The 20,499-nt window shown below is 41.1% G+C and overlaps 1 protein-coding gene across 2 annotated transcripts; it reads left to right on the forward strand.

Annotated features, from left to right (window-relative positions):
• Positions 1 to 689: 689 nt before the first annotated feature.
• On the forward strand, positions 690 to 20,119 carry unm_sa1614 (un-named sa1614). Of its 2 annotated transcripts, none has more exons than XM_084349147.1 (28): positions 690 to 1,452; positions 4,292 to 4,364; positions 4,439 to 4,584; positions 5,837 to 5,911; positions 6,263 to 6,312; positions 6,564 to 6,693; positions 7,204 to 7,289; positions 7,382 to 7,457; positions 8,365 to 8,445; positions 8,526 to 8,623; positions 8,726 to 8,795; positions 9,490 to 9,577; positions 9,792 to 9,840; positions 9,950 to 10,131; positions 10,519 to 10,652; positions 11,270 to 11,361; positions 11,456 to 11,642; positions 11,733 to 11,818; positions 11,920 to 12,035; positions 12,197 to 12,264; positions 12,378 to 12,485; positions 12,730 to 13,069; positions 13,804 to 13,962; positions 14,096 to 14,159; positions 16,140 to 16,183; positions 16,811 to 16,965; positions 17,460 to 17,585; positions 18,481 to 20,119. In XM_084349147.1, the coding sequence occupies exons 1-28, from the start codon at positions 1,327 to 1,329 to the stop codon at positions 18,553 to 18,555; spliced, it is 3,084 nt and encodes a 1,027-aa protein (XP_084205273.1). In that variant the 5' UTR covers positions 690 to 1,326; the 3' UTR covers positions 18,556 to 20,119. The 2 variants fall into 2 exon arrangements, with proteins under 2 accessions (XP_084205273.1, XP_084205274.1); XM_084349148.1 differs by having other exon boundaries at positions 9,950 to 10,122.
• The last annotated feature ends 380 nt before the right edge of the window (positions 20,120 to 20,499 follow it).

The following is a 20,499-nucleotide window of genomic DNA, read 5'->3' on the forward strand; positions in this document are numbered from 1 at the left end:
CACTACGTAGTTTGGGGGGAGGAACTTTTAATCAGAAGAGAAAGATCTTCATTAACTGATTTTTTTGTATGCTTAAACAAACTAAATAAACAAACTCTCTTTGTTTTCATGACTGAATAAACAAACTGACCTTAAAGGACAACACAGCTTCATACTTTGTTTACATGTGGCGGACCCTGCCACCTTTCTATCTTCAAACAGTGTTCTGGGACCTTATTTTCCTCTGAGAACAGCTTGTTTATTCAGTTATGAGTTTGTATTATTACCTCATTATTATTGTAAATATTAAAATTCTGAGTTTGGATTTCTTCCCCAGAACTACACGTTGCCCCTTTAAGATTTATATTTATATGACATTTAATGAGTCGCAATGTGATTACATCATTACTTGGTATCACAAGATAATGTTGTTACACTCTTTTTAACTAACATCACCACATCTCTCAGTTCTTCTTCTCTCTGTTTGTTTTATTACCTCAATAAATATTGTAAACATTAAAATTCTGACTTTGGATTTCGTCTCCAAAACTACACATTGCCCCTTTAATCATGCTTGACATGATCTAATCAGACTCTTGTGTGGTGTGCTCGGTCAGCAGTGCGCGCTCCCGCGGCACACAGCCCCGCCGCCGCGCACCGTGAACGCGCCTTTCCATGCGGTTTGAATGAAGAAGGAAACGCAGAAAGGAAAAAAAAAAAAAAAAAAAAGATCAGCTGATGATGAAAAAGACATGAAGCTGATTCTGGAGCGGAGAGCAGACACCGGTTTGACTCCCTCATCTGAAGCCGGTACCGGTGCGCAGGGGTACCGGTCCTCCGCTCGGCCCCCCCGCTCTTTGTGAGAGAGACCCGGGCGGGTTTCAGGGTTTTTTCCTCTGGATGAAGCAGCTGCACCGGAGGGAGACTCATTTGGATCGACACGCTGGTGATGCGGGAGTGTTTTCATGTTGCGGTTCTTTGTTGGATCTGCGCTCTGAGGGTTGATTTCCAGCTGGATTGAATCACCTTTTGTTTGCGGGCTGATGCTGCGGTTCACAGTGAAGTCACACTGACGGAGCACATCTTTCTTTATCTCCTCATCTGCCTCTTAGAGCTCATTCATCTCCAGCGGACTGTGTGAGAGTGGGAACAACGCTGATGGGATTATTCCACCTGAAATCGTCTTTCATACTATTTTATTATTCATGATAACTGGCTGTGGGGAGCAGCGGTAGGGGTTCCGCCTCTTGTCTTTTGTGTGGAGCTGATCTTGTCAGTCCCGGACCGTGTTAGTCCGGTCCTGTCCCGGGTGGGTCCCGGTGCGTCCCGGGTTGAGGAGCAAGCACCATGCCGGAGTGCGTGTCGGTGCCCGAGTTCTTGCAGGAGGTTCAGGAGGACTGGAGCTCTCCCACCACCTCCTCCTTCTCCTCCAAGATGATCAGCTGCAGGAACACCGTCTACCTGCTGGAGGAGGTCAGTATGACACAGAGGGTGGTGGTGGTGATGGTGGTAGCAGCAGCAGCAGCATCAATGAACTGGAAATGTAGCCTGTCATCCATCATCTGCTGCGAACATGGGTGTAGATTTCAGGCAGGGATCATGTCCCCCCCAAATAATAACATTTCTGGGGACAGTTTAACCTCCAACAAATGGTCATCAAACAGACAAAAAGACGTAAATGCATGATTGATAACCGTGAAGGTGTCAGAGAAGAAAAGGTCATTTCTTTTACATGAATTAAGACATTAAATTGGTGCAGAAAAGACATTAAACACTCCATTGTTCAAGGTAAAAGTAGTGTCATTTGAAAAGAAAACAAAATAATGTTAAAAGTCCTGCTGCGTTTCTTTTTGGAGTGATGATGATGAGTGAAGACAGAGAGAAGCTGCTCTGTAGTCTGCTGGTACGGCAGCAGACACTTCTGTATCTCTTGTCAGATGGCAGCAGGGTGAACATCCTCCGGGCTCTGCAGACGTCTCACCTCACTTGTGTCGCTCTGCCGCTGGGTACCAGTGATGTTCTGGTTGGTTTTAATCACCCGCTGCAGAACCTTCCTGTCCTGGTCCAGTTTGATGATGCTTCATATTGATCCTCTGGAGAAGTTGACCAGGATCTTGCTCCTGGATGCAGCCTTCCTGAGTTTCTGTAGGAAGTAGTGCCTCTTCTGTGGTTGATTAACCAGGGAGGTGATGTGTGATGACAAAGACAGTTTCTCAGTGTTGGTTATTCAGAGAAACCTGTAGCTGTTCACCTGCTCCCCCTCAGCTCCACTGATGTAGACGGGGTGTGTGTCTCTATTACCTTTAATTGACAAGAGAACAGTTTACAAAGAATTCAGGTGAACCAAACAGCAGCACAGAGAAAACGTAACGTAAGATGTAATAGTTTTGGGGAAGAAACTTTAAACAGAGGAGAAATGTCTTTCTTTTATTCCTAAACAATCTAAATACACACGTATTTATGACTGAATAATAAAAAAAAAGACCTTTAAAGGACAACACAATTTATACTATTTTTCTTTGTTTATATGTGGCGGACCCTGCCACCTTTTCTAGCATCAAACAGTGTTCTGGGACTTTATTTTCCTCTGAGAACAGCCTGTTTATTCACCTCATTAATATTGTAAATATAAAAATTCTGAGTTTGCTTTTTTTCTCAAAACTACATAGTGCCCCTTTAAAGATATATTGTTTGTTGCTATAATAATCCAGATGATATCATGCATGAGCACGTGATCAACTTCATCATACTTAAAGGGGCATTATGTAGTTTTGAGAAGACAGAATTTTAGACTCTGCCGCTGGACTTGTTGGTTGTGACCGATGTAAACCATCAGTTTTACAAAGATACATTTTCCCCGTGGTCGTAAAGTTCTGCACTGCAGTTTTGCATCTCGCACAGAAAAAGCTAAAAACCGACTTGTTTTGTCAGAAAAGGTGTCTTTTAATAACATGATTGTCCTCAGTGAATCTCCTGTCCTGCCTCCATCTCCTGCAGCCTCGAGCAGGTCGGGATTTCCCGAAATATCAGCAGATAAAGGTGTAATTTCCTGAGTTATACATACAAGGAACTTTGAGCTGGTTATGAATCGGTATGAGCTGGTTATGAGGTGCCTGTATATGACTTACATAAGCAAACAAGGCCATAAGTGGGCAGATCGGCTATTTCTGCATAGTTATTATAGTCATTCTCAATCTCCGTCACCGGGTCAGATTCTGACTCATCCAGGTTTGAAAAGTCATAAAATTTAAACTGTTTCTTATTGTGGAGTGCTGAGGATGAATTGAAGGGTCTGCTCTGTAGTCTGGTGCTACGTCACGAAAACAAATGGACTTTTTTGACCAAAGGGTCACCAGAATCAACGAGAAATTAGCTTTAAGAAGGTTAATAAAGTCTTTTCCTCACAGAACCTGAAAGTAGAACCAATGCTGCGTCACCCTGAGAATTTTTAGCCACTAACAACTGATCTCCTGCTGTGTGCCGCTTGATGGCTCATTTTTCGCCTCGGGGCCTCCTTGAGGGTTAATCCGGCCTTCACAGAGTCCATGATGACGTCATCAAATGTCATGTTTTGTCGGACCAAAAGTCCAACGATGGATCGTTTCACTGAATAGTTGTCAAATAACTTTCTGTCCGTCTACAGATCAATTAATTAAATGATCCTTTTGAACAGTTTGTGTCGCTGCTGCTGAGTTACGTCTGTTTCTGCGTGTTTGGGTGGAGGTGGGGGGGGGGGGGGGTCACGCACACGCACACACACACACACACACACACACACACACACACGCACAGTCTCTCTCACACTGTTGGTCACTGGAGTCATTGACCCGAAAACCTCAGCTCCTCGGCTGCCCTCTTTTTACCCCCAACAGAGTCGGCATATGTTACCACGGCAACAGTTTAATCCTCATTAGTATTCACTATTATTGTAATTTAATGGTAATGAGGAGGAGCCAGAGAGATGATTATTAATGAGGATATGAGTAAATCTGCAACCTCTGCACTGATCCCACAGTTCATTAAAATGTGTGGAAAAAAACTGTGTATCTTCTCTTGATCAGCGTCGTATTTTCTCATCCGATGTCGGACTGAGCGTCAGTTTAAAACGTCGGACTTCAGCCGCTTCGTGACAGATTCACACTGATGAGACTCACACAGGAATGTAGCTGCCTGTTGTCAGAGAACAAAGCTCGTCCTCTGTGTGTGTGTGTGTTGAGTCAGCAGGTGAATTAGTGCCTCTCCACACGCTCTGCATGAACACGCACACAAACACACACTTTCAGCTGATTCCCATTGTGTGCTCTGTGTTCAGGTTCTGGACAGCGACCGGTTGGTGTTGCAGAAGATGAAGAAAGCTGCTAAAGCCAAATACACATCAGGACAAGGTACACACTCACACACACACACATTTAAACACACACATGTCACTTCCTGTGCTGACGGTGCCTCCCTCCATCAGACCACGTGTCTCACCTGGAGCAGTACATCAACTCCATGGAGAAGCTGTCGGTCAACTGTCACTCGAACGGGGAGTCGGAGGTCGGCTCGGCCTTCTGCCGCCTGGCGGACTTTTCTAAAGAACTCCTCTCGCCCATGAAGAACCTGGTGAGTCATCAGTGTCAGCACTGTGATGTCATAGAGGTCAGAGGTCACAACACCTGCACCTGATAATGACTCTCAGCCCCTCAGTCTGTGACCTTATTGGGGACAACTTCTAATCGAAAACCATCGGTCCACTGTAAAAACATCAAATTTAAACCCTGTGATTACTGAACATTACTTGATTGAACTTGCATGTAATAGATTACTCAGTCCTTTCCCTTCCATGGAGAAACCGTCTCTAAAAGACCTTATGACTGGCTTGAAACTGGTAAAGTCCATATTTCATTGGGCGTGATGAATTAAAAACCTATGAGAAGGACTTAACTTGTCCATTCCAAACTTCACTTGAAAAACCACTGATTAAAAGCCATAGTTCTTGACTAAAACACCTATAATTTCATTGAAACGAGTACATTTCAAACTAGATTAGAAGCACCTCTAATTACAAACTTCACCAGTATTTTCCAAACCTCATTGAGAAATCCTCTAATTGAAATCCTCTGATTGGAGATAAACAGTTGCATTCAAAACTTTAATTGGGGAAAACCTGTGATTTAAAACCTTTGATCTTCTCCAAACTTCACAGAGAAACTCTTATTAAAAACCAATCCGCCTTTAATGACTACATCCCAGACTCCCCTGAAAAACCATCTAATTAAAAATCTGTGATTCCAGTGAACTGGTCCTCACCAAACTCCATTGGAAATATCTCTCATTTTAACACAAACCAACTGTGTCTTCACCAGCCTCTTGAAAACGTCCCTGAGCAACAATATTGTTATTTAATTGGTCCATTCCCAATCTTTATTGGAATAAACACCTCCGTCTTTGAAACCTAACACTGGTGCTTTCCACTCTTCAGATTGAAATACATGATTAAATTGGTGATTTGAAATCAATTCTGAACTTCATTTAGAAATCCTCTGAGGAACTATGGTTAGTTTTTACGTGGTTTATTTCACGCTCCATCAGGAAAACCTATAATTACAAACCAAGTGGCTGTGGCTGTTTGTCTCCACATCAACAATTACCATTGATTACCATGGATGGACTGCAGTCAAGTACTATATACTGTACTATACTATACTGTACTATACTATATTATACTGTACTATACTAAACAAGACCGTGGATATTACTTTATTATTATTTTTCAAACAGATGTGCAACATTTTAAAACTGAAAATCATCATTAAATTACTGTTGTTTATGTTTATGTTTATGTTTGTGTGTGTGTGTGTGTGTGTGTGTGCAGTTAAAGAGCATGCTCCACAACATCAACTTCTTCCTGGACTCTCTGGTTAAAGGAGACCTGAGGGAGGTGAAGGGGGTGAGGACTTCATCTTTATTGTTGTTTACAGGAGTCATTATCATAGTTACGTTAGTATTGTTGTATTTGCTCCTCGTGGCCTCAGGGTGGCGCTGTCTGTCACCTGGCTGCTCTCGTTAAAGTTAATGGTCATGGTCAGATGTTGGACAGGTGTGTTTACATTCTGTCATGAGGCTTCACTGAGAGAAGAAAATGAGTTCACCCTCAGGAGCAGGAATGTGTTCAAGTAAAGTTAATGGCAATAATTAAAGTGTTTACAGCCTCATCAGTACAGTGGATCTAAAGTCCTGTTTCCTCCTTTCCTTCTCTCTGACTGTCTGTCTCTCTGACTGTCTGTCTGTCTTCTTGTAGGATCTGAAGAAGCCTTTTGAGAAAGCATGGAGGGACTACGAGAGCAGATTGTGAGTGATGATCACATTGAATTATCTCTGATCTTATTTTTATATCACATTAGTCATGACTTTTTCAGTATCCTGGTTATGTGTTCGTGCATGAAGTGTCATCATTATGTTGTCAGAAAGTCTCCTCTAGGTTGTGACAAACCTGAATATGTCTGCTGGAGTAAACCCAGATACTTCCTGTCTGTGTGTGTGCGTGTGTGTGTGTGTGTGTGTGTGTGTGTGTGTGTGTGTGTGTGTGTGTGTGCGTGCAGTAAGCAGGTGGAGAAGGAGAAGAGGGAGTTAGCTCGTCAGTATGGGATGGTGAGGAACGAGGTGAGCGGAGGAGAGATCGCCGAGGAGCTCGAGAAAGAGAGACGCTCCTTCCAACTGAGCATGTGTGAGGTCAGTGACTCGCCTACCTCTGTTTCTTCTTCTTCTTCTTCTTCTTCTTCTTCTTCTTCTTCATTTTCTTCTTCTTTTTTCTTCGTCTTCCTTTTAATCCTCTTCTATTTTCTTCTTCTTCTTCTTCTTCTTTTTCATTCTTCTTTTTTCTTCTTCATTTTTTCCTTCTTTTTCTTCTTCTTCATTTTTGTCTTCTTCCTCTTCTTAATCATCATCATCATCTTTGTCTCCCATCTTCTTTATTTCTGTCTTCTTCTTCTTCTTAATTTTTGTCTTCTTCCTCTTCTTAATCATCATCATCATCTTTGTCTTCTTCTTCTTCTTTATTTCTGTCTTCTTCTTCTGCTTCTTCTGCTCTGCCTGCTCCTCTTCCTTCCTCCTCCTCCTGCTGCTCCTCAACGACTCTGTCAGAAACACATCCATCACAAAATGTGCAGGTGTCCCCCTGTCTGATAAATGTCCTCTCTCTCTCTCTCTCTCTCTCTCTCTCTCTCTCTCTCTCTCTCTCAGTATCTGATTAAAGTGAACGAGATAAAGACGAAGAGAGGAGTGGACCTGCTGCAGAACCTCATCAAACACTACCACAGCCACAACAAGTAAGAGCACACACACTAACACACACATACACAAACAAGCCTACATGCAGTACACGGACCTGGTTGTATTTACTGTGTGTGTGTGTGTGTAGTTTCCTGCAGGAGTGTGTCTCCACCACTCAGAGGTTGAAGCAGTACATGGAGGAGCTGAATGGAGTCCTGACGACGGTACAACAACAACAACAAACAGTAGTGCTATTTAATATTGTGGCTGTAATGAACACTGTAACCTCTAGGGGGCGCTAGCAGACAGTCGTTTTTTTCTGCAGTAAAAGTACATTTACTCAAATACGGCACTTTACTGGAGTATTAACATTTCATGCTACTTTATACTTCAACTTTGACGAAATTAGAGGCAAATATTGTAGTTTTTTTACTTTCCTACATGTCTTTACTAGATTTAGTTACTCATTACTTAGCAGATTCAGATATATAATGCAAATATAATCAACAAACAAATGATAATGTATCATTATAGGTTAAATTAAAACCTCATTGAGTCTTTGGTTTAATTCGCAAGCCCCACCTTTAGCAAAGTATTTCACACTGTGGTATTGCTACTTTTACTTTTAACTGTCAAAGATCTGAGTACCTCATCCATCTCTGGAGGCTTCCCTACACACCCAGCTTATATAATTGCAATCACACGATCAGCACTCAGCCGATCACATGAGACCTCATCATAGTTCAAACTCGCTACTGTTGTATGTTGCCTTTATTTCAAAATAAGAGCACATTATTATTAAAAAAACTTTATATGTAATCCTTTTTTAAATCAGGAAGTTACACTGTTATCAAGATCTCATTTACAAGTGAGACTTGAGTACAGAATAAAATAACATCCAACAAAATTAAGTAAAAGATGATAATGAAAACTGTAAGGGGAATCACATATATAATAATCAAATAGGAGAAGATTTAAATATACAAACATTAACACAACAGCGTGACAATGTAGTCTAAAGTATCCTTGGTGTAGGTAAAAAAAGAGAAAAAAATACGATAAAACATCGGCCCTCTGGATCAGTTGATAACATGATAAGATGGACTCAGGTGAGCTGTTGTGTGTCTGCAGGTGAAGCAGCGTCAGGAGGAGGAGAAGAAGCAGCTGGTGACTCTCAGAGATCAGCTGAGGCCGGTCGTCCACACAGAGCAGGTCAGAGACACAAACACACACACTGACCGACATTATAACGCTGTTCAACAGGTAATTAATGTGTGTGTGTGTGTGTGCAGGACTCTCTACCTAAGCAGGTGTACAGTATGCATCAGCTGCTCGGAGACAAACAGTACGGGACAGAAAGATCAGGATTCCTCTACAAGAAGAGTGACGGGTAAAAAACGAACACACACACACACAAAGTGACGCACAAACACACAACAGTGACCGTCAGTGTGTGTGAGTCGGACTGTAATTGTGTCTTTTTGTGCTTCAGGTTGAGGAAAATGTGGCAAAAGAGGAAATGTTCAGCCCACAACTGTTATCTGACCATCGCACACGCTACCGTGAGTTCACCCCCGCTGAATGTTCGTTTGGTCGCTCGTTCAACAAGTTAAAGGGACATTATGTAACTTTTTGACCTTAAAATATCAGCTTCAGAATCATGTTGATGGTACAGCGTCTCGTAACAGGGTGAAAGGTGTCTCTGTCACTTGTTTCTGCACTATGACGCGTCAGTGAGAGGGTAGGATCACAGACCTGGGATTTGTGTTTACAACAATGGGGTTACGCAATGCCAATTTCTACATAATGTTTCTTTAAATGGCGAAACGTTGGGAGGCTTTTATTGTGAAGCAGCCACATAAAAATCCAATGTGGGATTTATGTTTTTGTAATAAAACCTTTTATTATTCTCTCATATTTTGATTCAGTTTTTCATCTAATGTCTATATTTCATATGCATTAATCTTTAAATAGTTTTTTCTATTTACCTATCACTGGTTTCAGCCGTAAAACACTTAAATCTGCAGAAGTTCACCTTTATTAGTCAGCAAAGGGGAATTGTTTGTGTTTTTTTTTTACCATAAAGTGCAACATAAAATAACAACTCGGCAGCACAGCAGCAATGAAAAAGGCATTATCATCAGCGTAGCACTCCAGTAAAATACATCAACAAAACCCTGAATGAAATGTGCATTACGAATAAAGATTTGATTGATTGATTGATTGGTTCTGATCACCCCCTCTTCTCTCTCTCAGCCTAACAAACCTCCAACCAGACTCAACCTGCTCACCTGTCAGGTTAAACCCAGTGTGGAGGACAAGAAATGCTTCGACCTCATCTCTCGTAAGACATTTTTAACAGTCGTCTCTTTTTTCTTCTCCTCTGTCGGTCACATGTGAGATTACATTTAGGTGGTTTTGACTGAGTTCCTATTTGTCTGTTATGAAGGTTACCTTAATAACCTCATCTCAAAGCTCTTTGGCCTCAGTGTTGCTATCATTGCTTTATAACCGCTAACAAACATGTGCATCTAAGTGTCTGACACTTTGTCCTCCAGATAATCGAACCTACCACTTCCTGGCTGAAGATGAAGCTGAATGTGTGGCGTGAGTCAAAAAAAAGAAGTCTGCTGGTATCATCTTGTATTTATGATTATCATGAAAATTAAAAGTATTAAATGTGTGTGTGTTTGTGTTTGTGTTTGTGTGTGTTCAGCTGGATCTCGGTGCTCAGCAACAGTAAGCAGGAGGCCCTGAGCGTGGCTCTGGACGGGGGGAGGAGAGGCGGAGGTGGTGGGGAGAGCAGCGTGGAGGATCTGACCCGGGCCATCACCGAGGACATCAGACGGATGCCAGGAAACAACAACTGCTGTGACTGTGGAGCGCCAGGTAATCTCTGTCAGTCAATCAATAAATTAATCTCCATCTCACCTCATCTCCACCCGGCTTTTACCAAACATACTGTCGATGTTCCAGCTTCAGTAGAAACTTTATTTAACCAGATGTGTAAAATAAATATAACACAACAATAAATACAAACAGTTACAAGAGTCACAGTTTGTATGATTGATTGATTCATTTCATAGTTAATCAACAGAAAATACATCTGAATATTGATAATGGATGATTTGTGGAGGACATATTTTAACGAATCGTTTGTTGCAGCTCTGTATAAAAGATAAAAAAACAATGTCCTTATTGTTTGATGCTGCTGTCATTGAACTCATTTAATGGATAAGGCAGTGGCGATAAACCTTAATTCTCTCTCTCTCTGTCCGTCTGTAGATCCTGGATGGCTCTCGACCAACCTGGGCATCCTGACCTGTATCGAGTGTTCGGGGATCCACAGGGAGATGGGGGTCCATGTATCCAGGATCCAGTCTCTGAGTCTGGACAGTCTGGGGACCTCAGACCTGCTGGTAGGTCTGAACTGTTAGCTAACGAGCCAATCAACCTGCAGCCCATCCTGTAGTCAGCTGGATTTAGTTTTGACTTTTTATCAAAGAACCAGATTTTTTTTGACACAGTTCGTCATCTTTTACACCTTAAATTGTTCATGGTGAAACTGAATGGGACGCTCCAGTTAACTAATCTCGAAGATTCAACGTCACCTTTGGAGTTGTTGGAGGTGGATTTCCCTCTGATGGAGCTGGTTCAGTAGTTTCTTCAGACTGTAAAAATGGTGGACAGTGCCACCGTGAGGTTTCTCCTCGACTGTGGGTGTTTATTCCTCCAGAGCTCAACAGCTCCACCAGCTGTCTGCCAGTGAACAGGGTCACTCATTAATCCAAAACACCAGCGTCTGTCCCTCCCCTCCCGTCTGTTAGTGCAGCAAGCTTTAAGTGGCCATTCAAGATGCTGCAGTTTTTGGCTCTTCTGCGTTAGTTCTTCATTCTGACTCTGTGGTCAGGATTAGGGGGTTGATTTAAGACCTTAAATGTACTTTTTCACATGGCTGTAACTTTGTTTTCTAATTGAATTTCCTGCTTTTTGTACGAGAGCGCAAGTGATGAATTCTGTCCTCTGTCTTTCCCAGCTGGCCAGAAATGTTGGTAACGCTGGTTTTAATGAGATACTGGAGGCGAACCTGCTGAGTCCGTCACTGAAGCCCTCGCAGCACAGCCACATGTAAGACACACACACACAGTAATATGTATGTTTTATTAATCTGACCATAGATATATCCATAAATATATATTTATCTGTGTGTGTGTGCGTGCAGGGCGGAGCGGAAAGACTTCATCCTATCAAAGTATCAGGACATTCATTTTGTGAGGCGGAGCCACAGCTCCACTTCGGCGCTGCGACTCGGTCTGCAGGAGGCGACGAAGAGCTGCGACATCTACAGTCTGATTCACCTGTACGCTCAGAGGACGGAGCTGAGCCAGCCGCTGCACACACACATACAGGTACACACACACACACACACACACACACCAGTCAACAGATCTCATGAAACAACACACACAGACACACTCAGCAGTGTGTTTCCATTACAGGAGAAAGGGGAGACGGCACTCCATCTCGCCGTCCTATTGGCTGACAGGACGTCGCTGCACATCCTGGACTTCCTGGCTCAGAACTGGTCGGTCTGCTCTGACGACGCATATGTGTGATTTCATCTTCTTTGTGTGTTTTTTGTGTACACCTGTGCGTTTTTACCTCCATGTTTTTTTCCCCCTTCAGCTCTAACGTGGACATGCAGACGTCAGCAGGAAACACGGCGCTGCACTACAGCTGTCTGCACAACAAGAGCGACTGTGTGAGACTGCTGCTGAGAGCCAGGGCCAACACACACATCAGTAATACATACACACAACAACAAACACACACACACACACGACTTGTGAGGACATTTTTAAAAAGTTAAAGTTACTTTTCATGAATATCTTGATCTGTCCTCACAAATGTAGCAGTACGGGAAGTTTTCCATCTCAGTAAAACTTGAACTGTTTTTCCACAGAGAACGAGTTGGGAGAGAGCGCTCTGGACGTGAGCCGCAAGCTGAAGCACCTCGACTGCGAGGCGCTGGTGAGGTCACAGTGATGTCACTTCACTACATGTGTGTGTATCGGTGACAGCGTCACTCCGACTGTAACTGTGTGTGTGTGTGTGTGTGTGTGTGTGTGTGTGTGTGTGTGCAGCTGCAGCAGGCCCAGTCCAACCACTTCGACCATCACGTCCACGTGGAGTACGAGTGGAGGCTTCGTCGTGACGATCTCTACGACAGCGATGATGACTTTGACGAAAGGGTAACCATGGCAACTATATCCTGCTTCTATATCTGATACTGTACAGTGTTTTTCATTTAAGTAAGATGTTGTTCATATTTTTATAATCATTTTTTCAAAATTTAGTGGCAATTTTCTGTTTTCTATTTATGTTTCTTGACTTGCACTGCCTGTAATTTTAATAATTATTTGTGTTCAGCGGCGTGATGTTGCTTGCCAGTAAACTGTCGACAAACTAACCTCATTCCTCCTCTCCTCCCTCTAGAACGGTCCAGTGAAGAAGGAGCGCTTCTCCTCTTCCTCGTCCTCCACCTTCACCTCCTCCTTCTCCTTCTCCTCCCGTCCCTTCAGCTTCAATCAGTCCACCTCCTCCTCCATGCCCCCGTCCTCCTCTGGAGCAGCAGCAGCAGCCGCAGCAGGAGGAGGAGGAGGAGGAGGAGGGGGAGGGGGAGGGGGAGGAGGAGGAGGAGGAGGAGGTCTGCTCAGTGTGGGGAGGAGGCTTGCCATGGCGATGGAGCTCCACAGCCGTCCCGTTAGCTCCGCCTCTAGCCCCCCTCCTCCTCCGCCGTCCTCTCCGGCACCTCCGCTGCCTCCGAGGGTCAAAGGTGAGTCGGATTCTGATTGTTCTGCTGTTTCACCTGTAATGTTTCCAGACGTTCCTCTGGCTTCATCTGTGTGGAGGACTGAACCTGCCAACATTAAAATTAAATAAAGAAATAAATAAGTGGCTCGATAAATGAATTAATACGCCATTAAATGCACCAAAATGTAAATAAATGAAAAGATATTTCTGCTTTAATTCGCTGCTGTAATGATTTAACTTTGTTTTAATCCAACTATTTATTTACTTTCCCATTTAATTTTCCATTTTATTAATACATTTATTCATTTTCTTTAATGTAATTATTTCTTTTCTCTCAGCAAGACTGTCCCGCCCTTCTGTGCTTTGACTTTCATTTGTATAATGAAGCAAAAATTCAGACTGAAAAGTTAAAAGAAATTACAGGAATTACAAAAGTTTGTGGAAAAATATATGTTTAAAATAAATTATTAAATAAAATGGAGAATTAAATGTGAAAGTAAATAAATAGTTGAGTTAATACAAAGGTAAATAATAAATGTTGTTGTTTGTGCTGACCCAGCAACTTAATACACCAGAACTACACAAATAAAGGCTCGTAATCAAATAATGGCAGAAACATCAAAGTAGAAAGTAATTAGTGTTAATTAAGTAAAAATGGAGTCGAAAGTTTTGAGTTTCCATTAACGCAAATTAAAACAAGAGCAGACAGATATTCATGATTACACTTACACATCTCTACCTCCTGTCGCCCTCCAGTTCCCAACGTTCCTCCTCCTCCCCCACCTGCTGGGGGGGAGGGAGGTGGGGAAGAGGACGACGATGAGGGGGAGGTCTTCTTCCCCCTGACAGGAAACAGAAAGTTGACGCCTCCTCCTCCCATCGCCGCCCGACACAAGAGGAGCTGCTCTGAGTCAGGCAAGCACAGTGACATCAGGGAGACACACTGCAATTAATCTGTCACTGTGATACTGTGGTATTAACTGTGTGTGTGTGTGTGTGTGTGTGTGTGTGTGTGTGTGTGTGTGTGCGTGCGTGTGTGTGTGTGTAGATTATGGGTTGCCAACCAGTCCCAGGATCTACAGCAGTCCAGACTCCTCCTTCAAGAAGTATGTGTGAGTATCTGAGACACAATCGAGCTGAATTTAAACATTAATTCAGACATTTCAACAATGAACTCAATCAAGGAAACAAGGCTTCTGATTGGATCCTCAGTGGCATGATGTCACGCTGGCTCAGGTAACATACAGAACCACCTGTAGAGGGTCCGATGTGATTATGCCGCTTTATGTTATCTGAACTGTAACAACGTCGTTCTGCTGCCTCCTCAGCAACAAGAACGACTCGCCTTCTCTCCATTGTTGCTGTTGACGGCTCGGTTGAGAAAACACACTCCTACGCTCTTCTTATTGGACAGCAGAGAAACGCTGCAGTGTTATAGAGGGTTTAAAAGCACTTAATAAGAATGCCTGACACCCTGAGCACATGGACAGTGCGTGAAAACCATCAAACCCGCTGGAATCGACCAGAAAAACTCGCCCTTAGTGGATTAATAAGAGTTATTCTCTGCAGCCAAAACTATTTTAAAAATGGTCCCTTCTTTCCTGCATGACTGCACTTGCCCTGCTTACAAGGTGGTGCATTAAATAAAATGCATGTGCAAGTGTAAGTGTTGGTTTGCTTGTATTAGAGCATACATGGGCAAAATAAGGCCCGGGGGCTGGTTCTGGCCCATGGACCATCTCAATCTGGCCCGCGACATCCTCAACAAACACAAAACTAACTTCCAAAAAATCAGTAAGAGGCAGCACGTTAGTGAATCTCGAGGCGACCGACTGCGGCACATTAATGGGATAAAAAGCGAGGAGAGATGTGGTGATAAGTATAATAACATTTCCTTGTGATACCAATTAATGATGTCATCACAATGTGACTCATTAAATGTCACATAAATATAAACCTTAAAGGGGCATTACGTAGTTTTGAAGAAAAAATCAAACTCAGAATTTTAATACATATAATATTAATGAGGTAATGATACAAACTTAGAAATATTTATGTTTTCCATAACTGATAAACAAGCTGTTCTCAGAGGAAAATAAGGTCCCAGAACACTGTTTGAAGCTAGAAAGGTGGTAGGGTCCGCCACATATAAACAAAGTAAAACAGTATGAAACTGTGTCGTCCTTTAAGGTCAGTTTGTTTATTCAGTTTATTCAGTTGAGAAAACAAAGAGTTTGATTATTTTGTTTGTTTGGGCATAAAAACAATCAGTCAGTGAAGATCTTTCTCTTCTGATTAAAATGTCTTGGCCTTTCATGTCACAAAGATAAGACAATGAGACTAACATGCGAGGTGTGGTGGTGCTTCAGCTGAAGGGCTGCTATAAGTTATCAAAGCCACTAGATGTCAGTGTGTCTGCTGAGTTTGAAGCTTCAAATCTTTTTCAGCACAAATTAAAAGAAAGCTCCAAAGTTTCATCAGCTGTTCTCTGCCCGTCACTACTGAAAAGTAATCAACGAATGGTTAAAACATCTAGTTTCAGCTTATCTGATATGGCTGTGCAGGGAAACAAGGTTGGAAACTGCTTTGTTTAAAGACACTTTGGTCACAAAAAAGTGTCTATATTTCACGTATTTATGTTCAGGTTATTAATTAAAAAAATGTCCCATTAACCTGTTGAAACGAAGCTCTAAACATTGAATATTGTTTAAAAAACAACCCAAAAAACAATTTAAATTCTGGTTTTAGATTCCAGAGATACCAAATATGTTTTGCTGGATTTTTGAAGAACGCGTCTAAAATGATGCAGCAGATGTAAAATCTTTTTATTTGATGGAAAGGTTGAGAGTCTTGTGTTTGTGGGAACATTTCAGAGCTCGAGGAGCTTCAGTGAGAGTTGAAACAACACGGCAGACAGCAGGTTTTTTCTGCTAAATTTAAACGAACAGAAAATGTGTCAGGTTAAAGTTAATTGTTATCAGTGTGTGTTGAGGTTATAATAAACTGAAGTGAGAGGCTGTACTGACCTCTGGTGGACTGAAGCTGAACTACACCTTGGATAATAAACCTGTCTCTTCTCTCCGTCTCTGCAGGCCAGCTTCTCCTCTCGGCTCGCTGGCTGAACGACCTGACAGAGGTACAGAAACATCCGGCTCCTCCTCTCAGAGCCACATCTGCTTTATCTGTTTGGACCCTGATCAACTGTTTTTAAACTGTAGAGAAATGGTAGCTCACTTTGTGTTGACCAGTGGAGGACGAATATCCAGGCTTTTATCAGATTACTTTATATTTTCATTCATATCTTTGTATTTTATTTGCTGCCTTTTTTTAATACTTTATCGTAGAGCTGCAACGATTAATCGATTAATTGATTATACTATCAAGAAAAAATTTAGTTGTTGACTATCCTTCGATCGTTGCAGCCTTTTTTCAAGCAAAAATCCCAAACATTTATGGCTCAAACTTCTCCAAGAATTTTACTGATTTTCCGGTCTGACAATATATTAAACAGATGTTTGCTTTGGATGTCTCCTTAGACTTTATGAAATTGTTATGATCAATAAGTGAAAGTTAAATTTCCAGTTGCTTCTATTGGATTTTGGCAATCCTACAATATTCTTCATCTCCATCTTCCATCTTTCCTCTTTTTTCGTTTTAAAGCAAAAATATAAAAACATGAACAAATATAAGTCCAAACACTGAATCAATTAATAAGTTTTTCAAACTAACTTGACACTGAAATATTTTCATTGATTTCTCTGAGGTTTTCGGAGGGCAGACAGCGACGGTAGCTCCTCCCACTTCCATCACCCTGCCAGTCAAGCCCCGCCCAACGGTTCCCCCACCAATCAGCGCTCTCAGAGCTTCGAGAGCGACAGAAGAGGCCCCGCCCCTCAGCCGCTTCCTCGCAGATCATTGGTGAGATCTTCAGAAACCTTTAACTCCCCAACAACCGCGTAAATACTCAAGTACTGCACTAACTGTAGTTTTGAGGTACTTGTACTACGAGTAATTCCACTTAAGATACTTTTTTCCTTCACTTTGCTACATTTGGGAGGCAAACATTGAACTTTTTTTTCAACTGTATTTAGCTTAAATCATGTGTAACTTCGCAGATTTTAATTATTACAAATATAAATTGGTCTCGTTTTTTCTAGAAAATTTTTCAGGAGAATTTTTTTTAGAAAATTTTTCAGGAGATTTTTTTTTTTTTTTTTTTTTTTTTAATTTTCAGGAGATTTTTTTTTTTTTTTGGAAAAATTTTCAGGAAAATTTCTTTTAGAAACATTTTCAGGAGATTTTTTTGGGGAAAATTTTTCAGGAGAATTTTTTCTAGAACAATTTCGTTGATACATAGCTCATATTTATTTATACTTTTCATTTTTTGAGTATTAATCACGTGTGTCCATCAGCCTCGTGGTTCGACGAGCCGTCGAGTTGAGGCGCTGTACGACTGCCAGGCCGACCACCACGATGAGCTGAGCTTCTCTGAGGGACAGGTGCTGGTGGTCCTGGGGCAGGAGGACAGCGATTGGTGGGTACGTATCATCATCATCATGCGCTCTGATTGGTGATCGCATCCCAGTGGTGGGGAGAAGAAAGTGTCCTCCGGACGATTGTGTGTACCTGTTTGTTCATGTTGACCAAACCCTTTAAAATCTCTGTGGTTTAACCTCAGTGTTCATCACGTTAACAAGAACTGTGATGAAAAATATTCAAATCTCTTTTTTTCATGATGAATATGAGACTTTTAAAAACAAAAATTATGATGAAATATCTTACAAATTTTGTCAATGAATAAATAATCAAAATATATCGGAAAAATTATGTAATTACTGTTAAAATACAAAAACGTGTTCATCATGAACCACATATCTGGCAGATTTCTGTAAAATGCATTAATATTAAAAATGCAACACATGAATGAGACAATACTAGACTAAAGATTTTCCTTCACATATATGAATGGTCCAGTGACGATCATTGTTGAACTATCCCTTGCAAAATTAAAAAAAAGATTTCCAGGATAATTTCTTTAGAAAATTTTCCAGGATAATTTTTAATAAAAATTTTCTGGAGAATTTTTTAGAAAATTTTTCAGGAATTTTTTCTAGAAAAAAGTCTCCTGGAAATGTTTTAAAGAAAAAATTAAAATGGTTTTTAAGAAAAAATGTAAAATTGTTTTTAAGAAAACATTTTAAAATATTTTTAAGAATTTAAAAAAAAAAAAAAAAAAAAAAAAAATTCAGGATTATTTTTTTTTTTAGTATAATTTCTCCTGAAAATATTTCTAAAAGAATTAGAAGAATAAGAGAATTTTTTTAGAAAAAATTGCAGGAGAATTTTAAAATTTTTTAATTCTAATATACATTTTTGTAGAACGACTAATATGTGTGTGTGTGTGTGTGTGTGTGTGTGTGTGTGTGTGTGCAGCATGGTTATGTAGAGGACGAACCGGACCGCAGAGGTTTGTTTCCGTCCTCCTTCGTCCAGCTGCTCTTGGACTGACATGAACCTGGACTGGACCAGGACCGGTGCTGACCCTGGACCAGTTCAGATACAGACCAGAACCTGCAGCCTCAGGGGAACCAAACCACAACCAAACCAGATCAGCACCGAGCAGTAAGAGCTGAAACTCGGATCTGGTCTCATCCCGACCGGCTCCAGAAGCCTGTGAGTTCACGTGATCACGGTCCAGCCGCAGTTCCTGTTGTCAGCCATGTTATGCCTCCTGTTACCATGGAAACATTACAGATGAGACTTGACCCTCAGGTGATAATGTTGCCATGGAGACGGCCTCACACAGACTGATCAGGCTGATGTTGATGATACTTTTATTTATTTATTTATTTATTAAAACTGTGAAATAATATTTTATTAAGCACACAACAATCCACCGGACTTTTATTTTGAAGTTGAAATGAACAACCGCTTTCTCTTTTATTTATTCTGATGTATTTTTTGTTATTGACGCTGTAGAGGTGCCACCACACATGCTGCCTATGTCCTGTTTCAGGCTCCGCCTTCATGGAGGGGCGGGGCTTACAAGGTCCAACACGCGACCAGAGCACAAAGGATTGTGGGATACTAAAGCACAAACACCCAGTGATTTTCATTTGCTAACTTAAGCTTCCTCTCCAAGTTGTTCCCTTTCTGCCTTCATAGAAGATTTTTAAGAATCACCTTGAGGAGAGGAGGAGTGAGGAGGCTTCTGAAGGAGCCTCGAGCGAGGACACACAGGTGTATCCTTCCTTTCACATCCTCACTTTGAGGAGCTCACACACTTAAAGGCAGACAAGGAGATGCGTTAGCATAATGAAAAACACCCCAGATGTCTGCCCCAGATGCAATCCATTAAAAGTCGGAAGTCAATTTTTCCGTCTTCGAATTTAATGCGTCCCAGTGAATCTGCTCGGGAAACCACGGACACCTGCCTGCAGCAAATTGATGTTTTTATGGCAAGTATCTGAACTTCACAAGTGAACACAGCTGTTGATTCAACAGATTAGCACACGTAAAACAAAAAAAAAGACGGGAGGAGCAGACTGGTACCGCATCAACATAAAGACTTCTAACAAGCACAAGTCAAATGAGTGGAAATCAAAATGGCAACTATAACATTGTTACAGTATGTTTCATAACACAAACATAAAGTAATGAAGTACATTAAGTAAAAGTTGATGAAAAGGTAAAAGGCAGCTGCATCCGCTGCCATACTGCCGTGACGTCATGTGTATTTCTGTTGGTGAAGTGAGGCTTGTCGGATCTTTCCAACTTAGATTTCTGACTTGAATGACCGTAACATTTTCGATTGTCTGAGGTCATTTTTATCCACGTTTCAAGCACAGTGGATCGCAGCAAAATGTTGCGTTCATGTGCTGTTGGAATTATCGGAAAAACATTTTTCACTAGGAAAATTCAAGGAAATGCCCTCTGAAAGCCTTCTGTTGATCCATTTTCTAAGTCTGATCTGAATTGTTTTCCCTCCTGTGTTTATGTCTTCAGGAGAATATTTTCAAGAAAAATGTCCCTGATTTTTTTCTCCTGAAAAAAAGTCTCCTGAAGATTTTTGAGAAATTCTCCTGAAAATTATTCTGAGAAATTCTCCTGAAATTAAAAAAAATAAATAAAAAATTCCCCTGAAAATTTTTCTAAGAAATTCTGAAAATATTTCTAGAAAAAAGTCTCCTGGAAATTATATATGAATAATTTTTTTTTGTAGAAAGTCTTCTGATTTTGTTTCTAAAGAAAAACTTGAAATTGTTTTTAAGAACATTTTTCAGGATAATTTTGTTCTAGAAAAAAGTCTCCTGAAAAATTTTCTGAGAAATTCTGAAATTTTTTCAAAAAAAGACTCCCCTGAAATGTAAAATACAAATAGTACAAATACAAATTCTGTTAATAAAATACATTTCCAGGAGACTTTTTTCTAGAAAAATGTATTTTAAAAAA

Source organism: Pagrus pagrus (assembly GCF_965226575.1).
Source record: "Pagrus pagrus genome assembly, chromosome: 3".
Lineage (NCBI taxonomy): Eukaryota > Metazoa > Chordata > Actinopteri > Spariformes > Sparidae > Pagrus > Pagrus pagrus.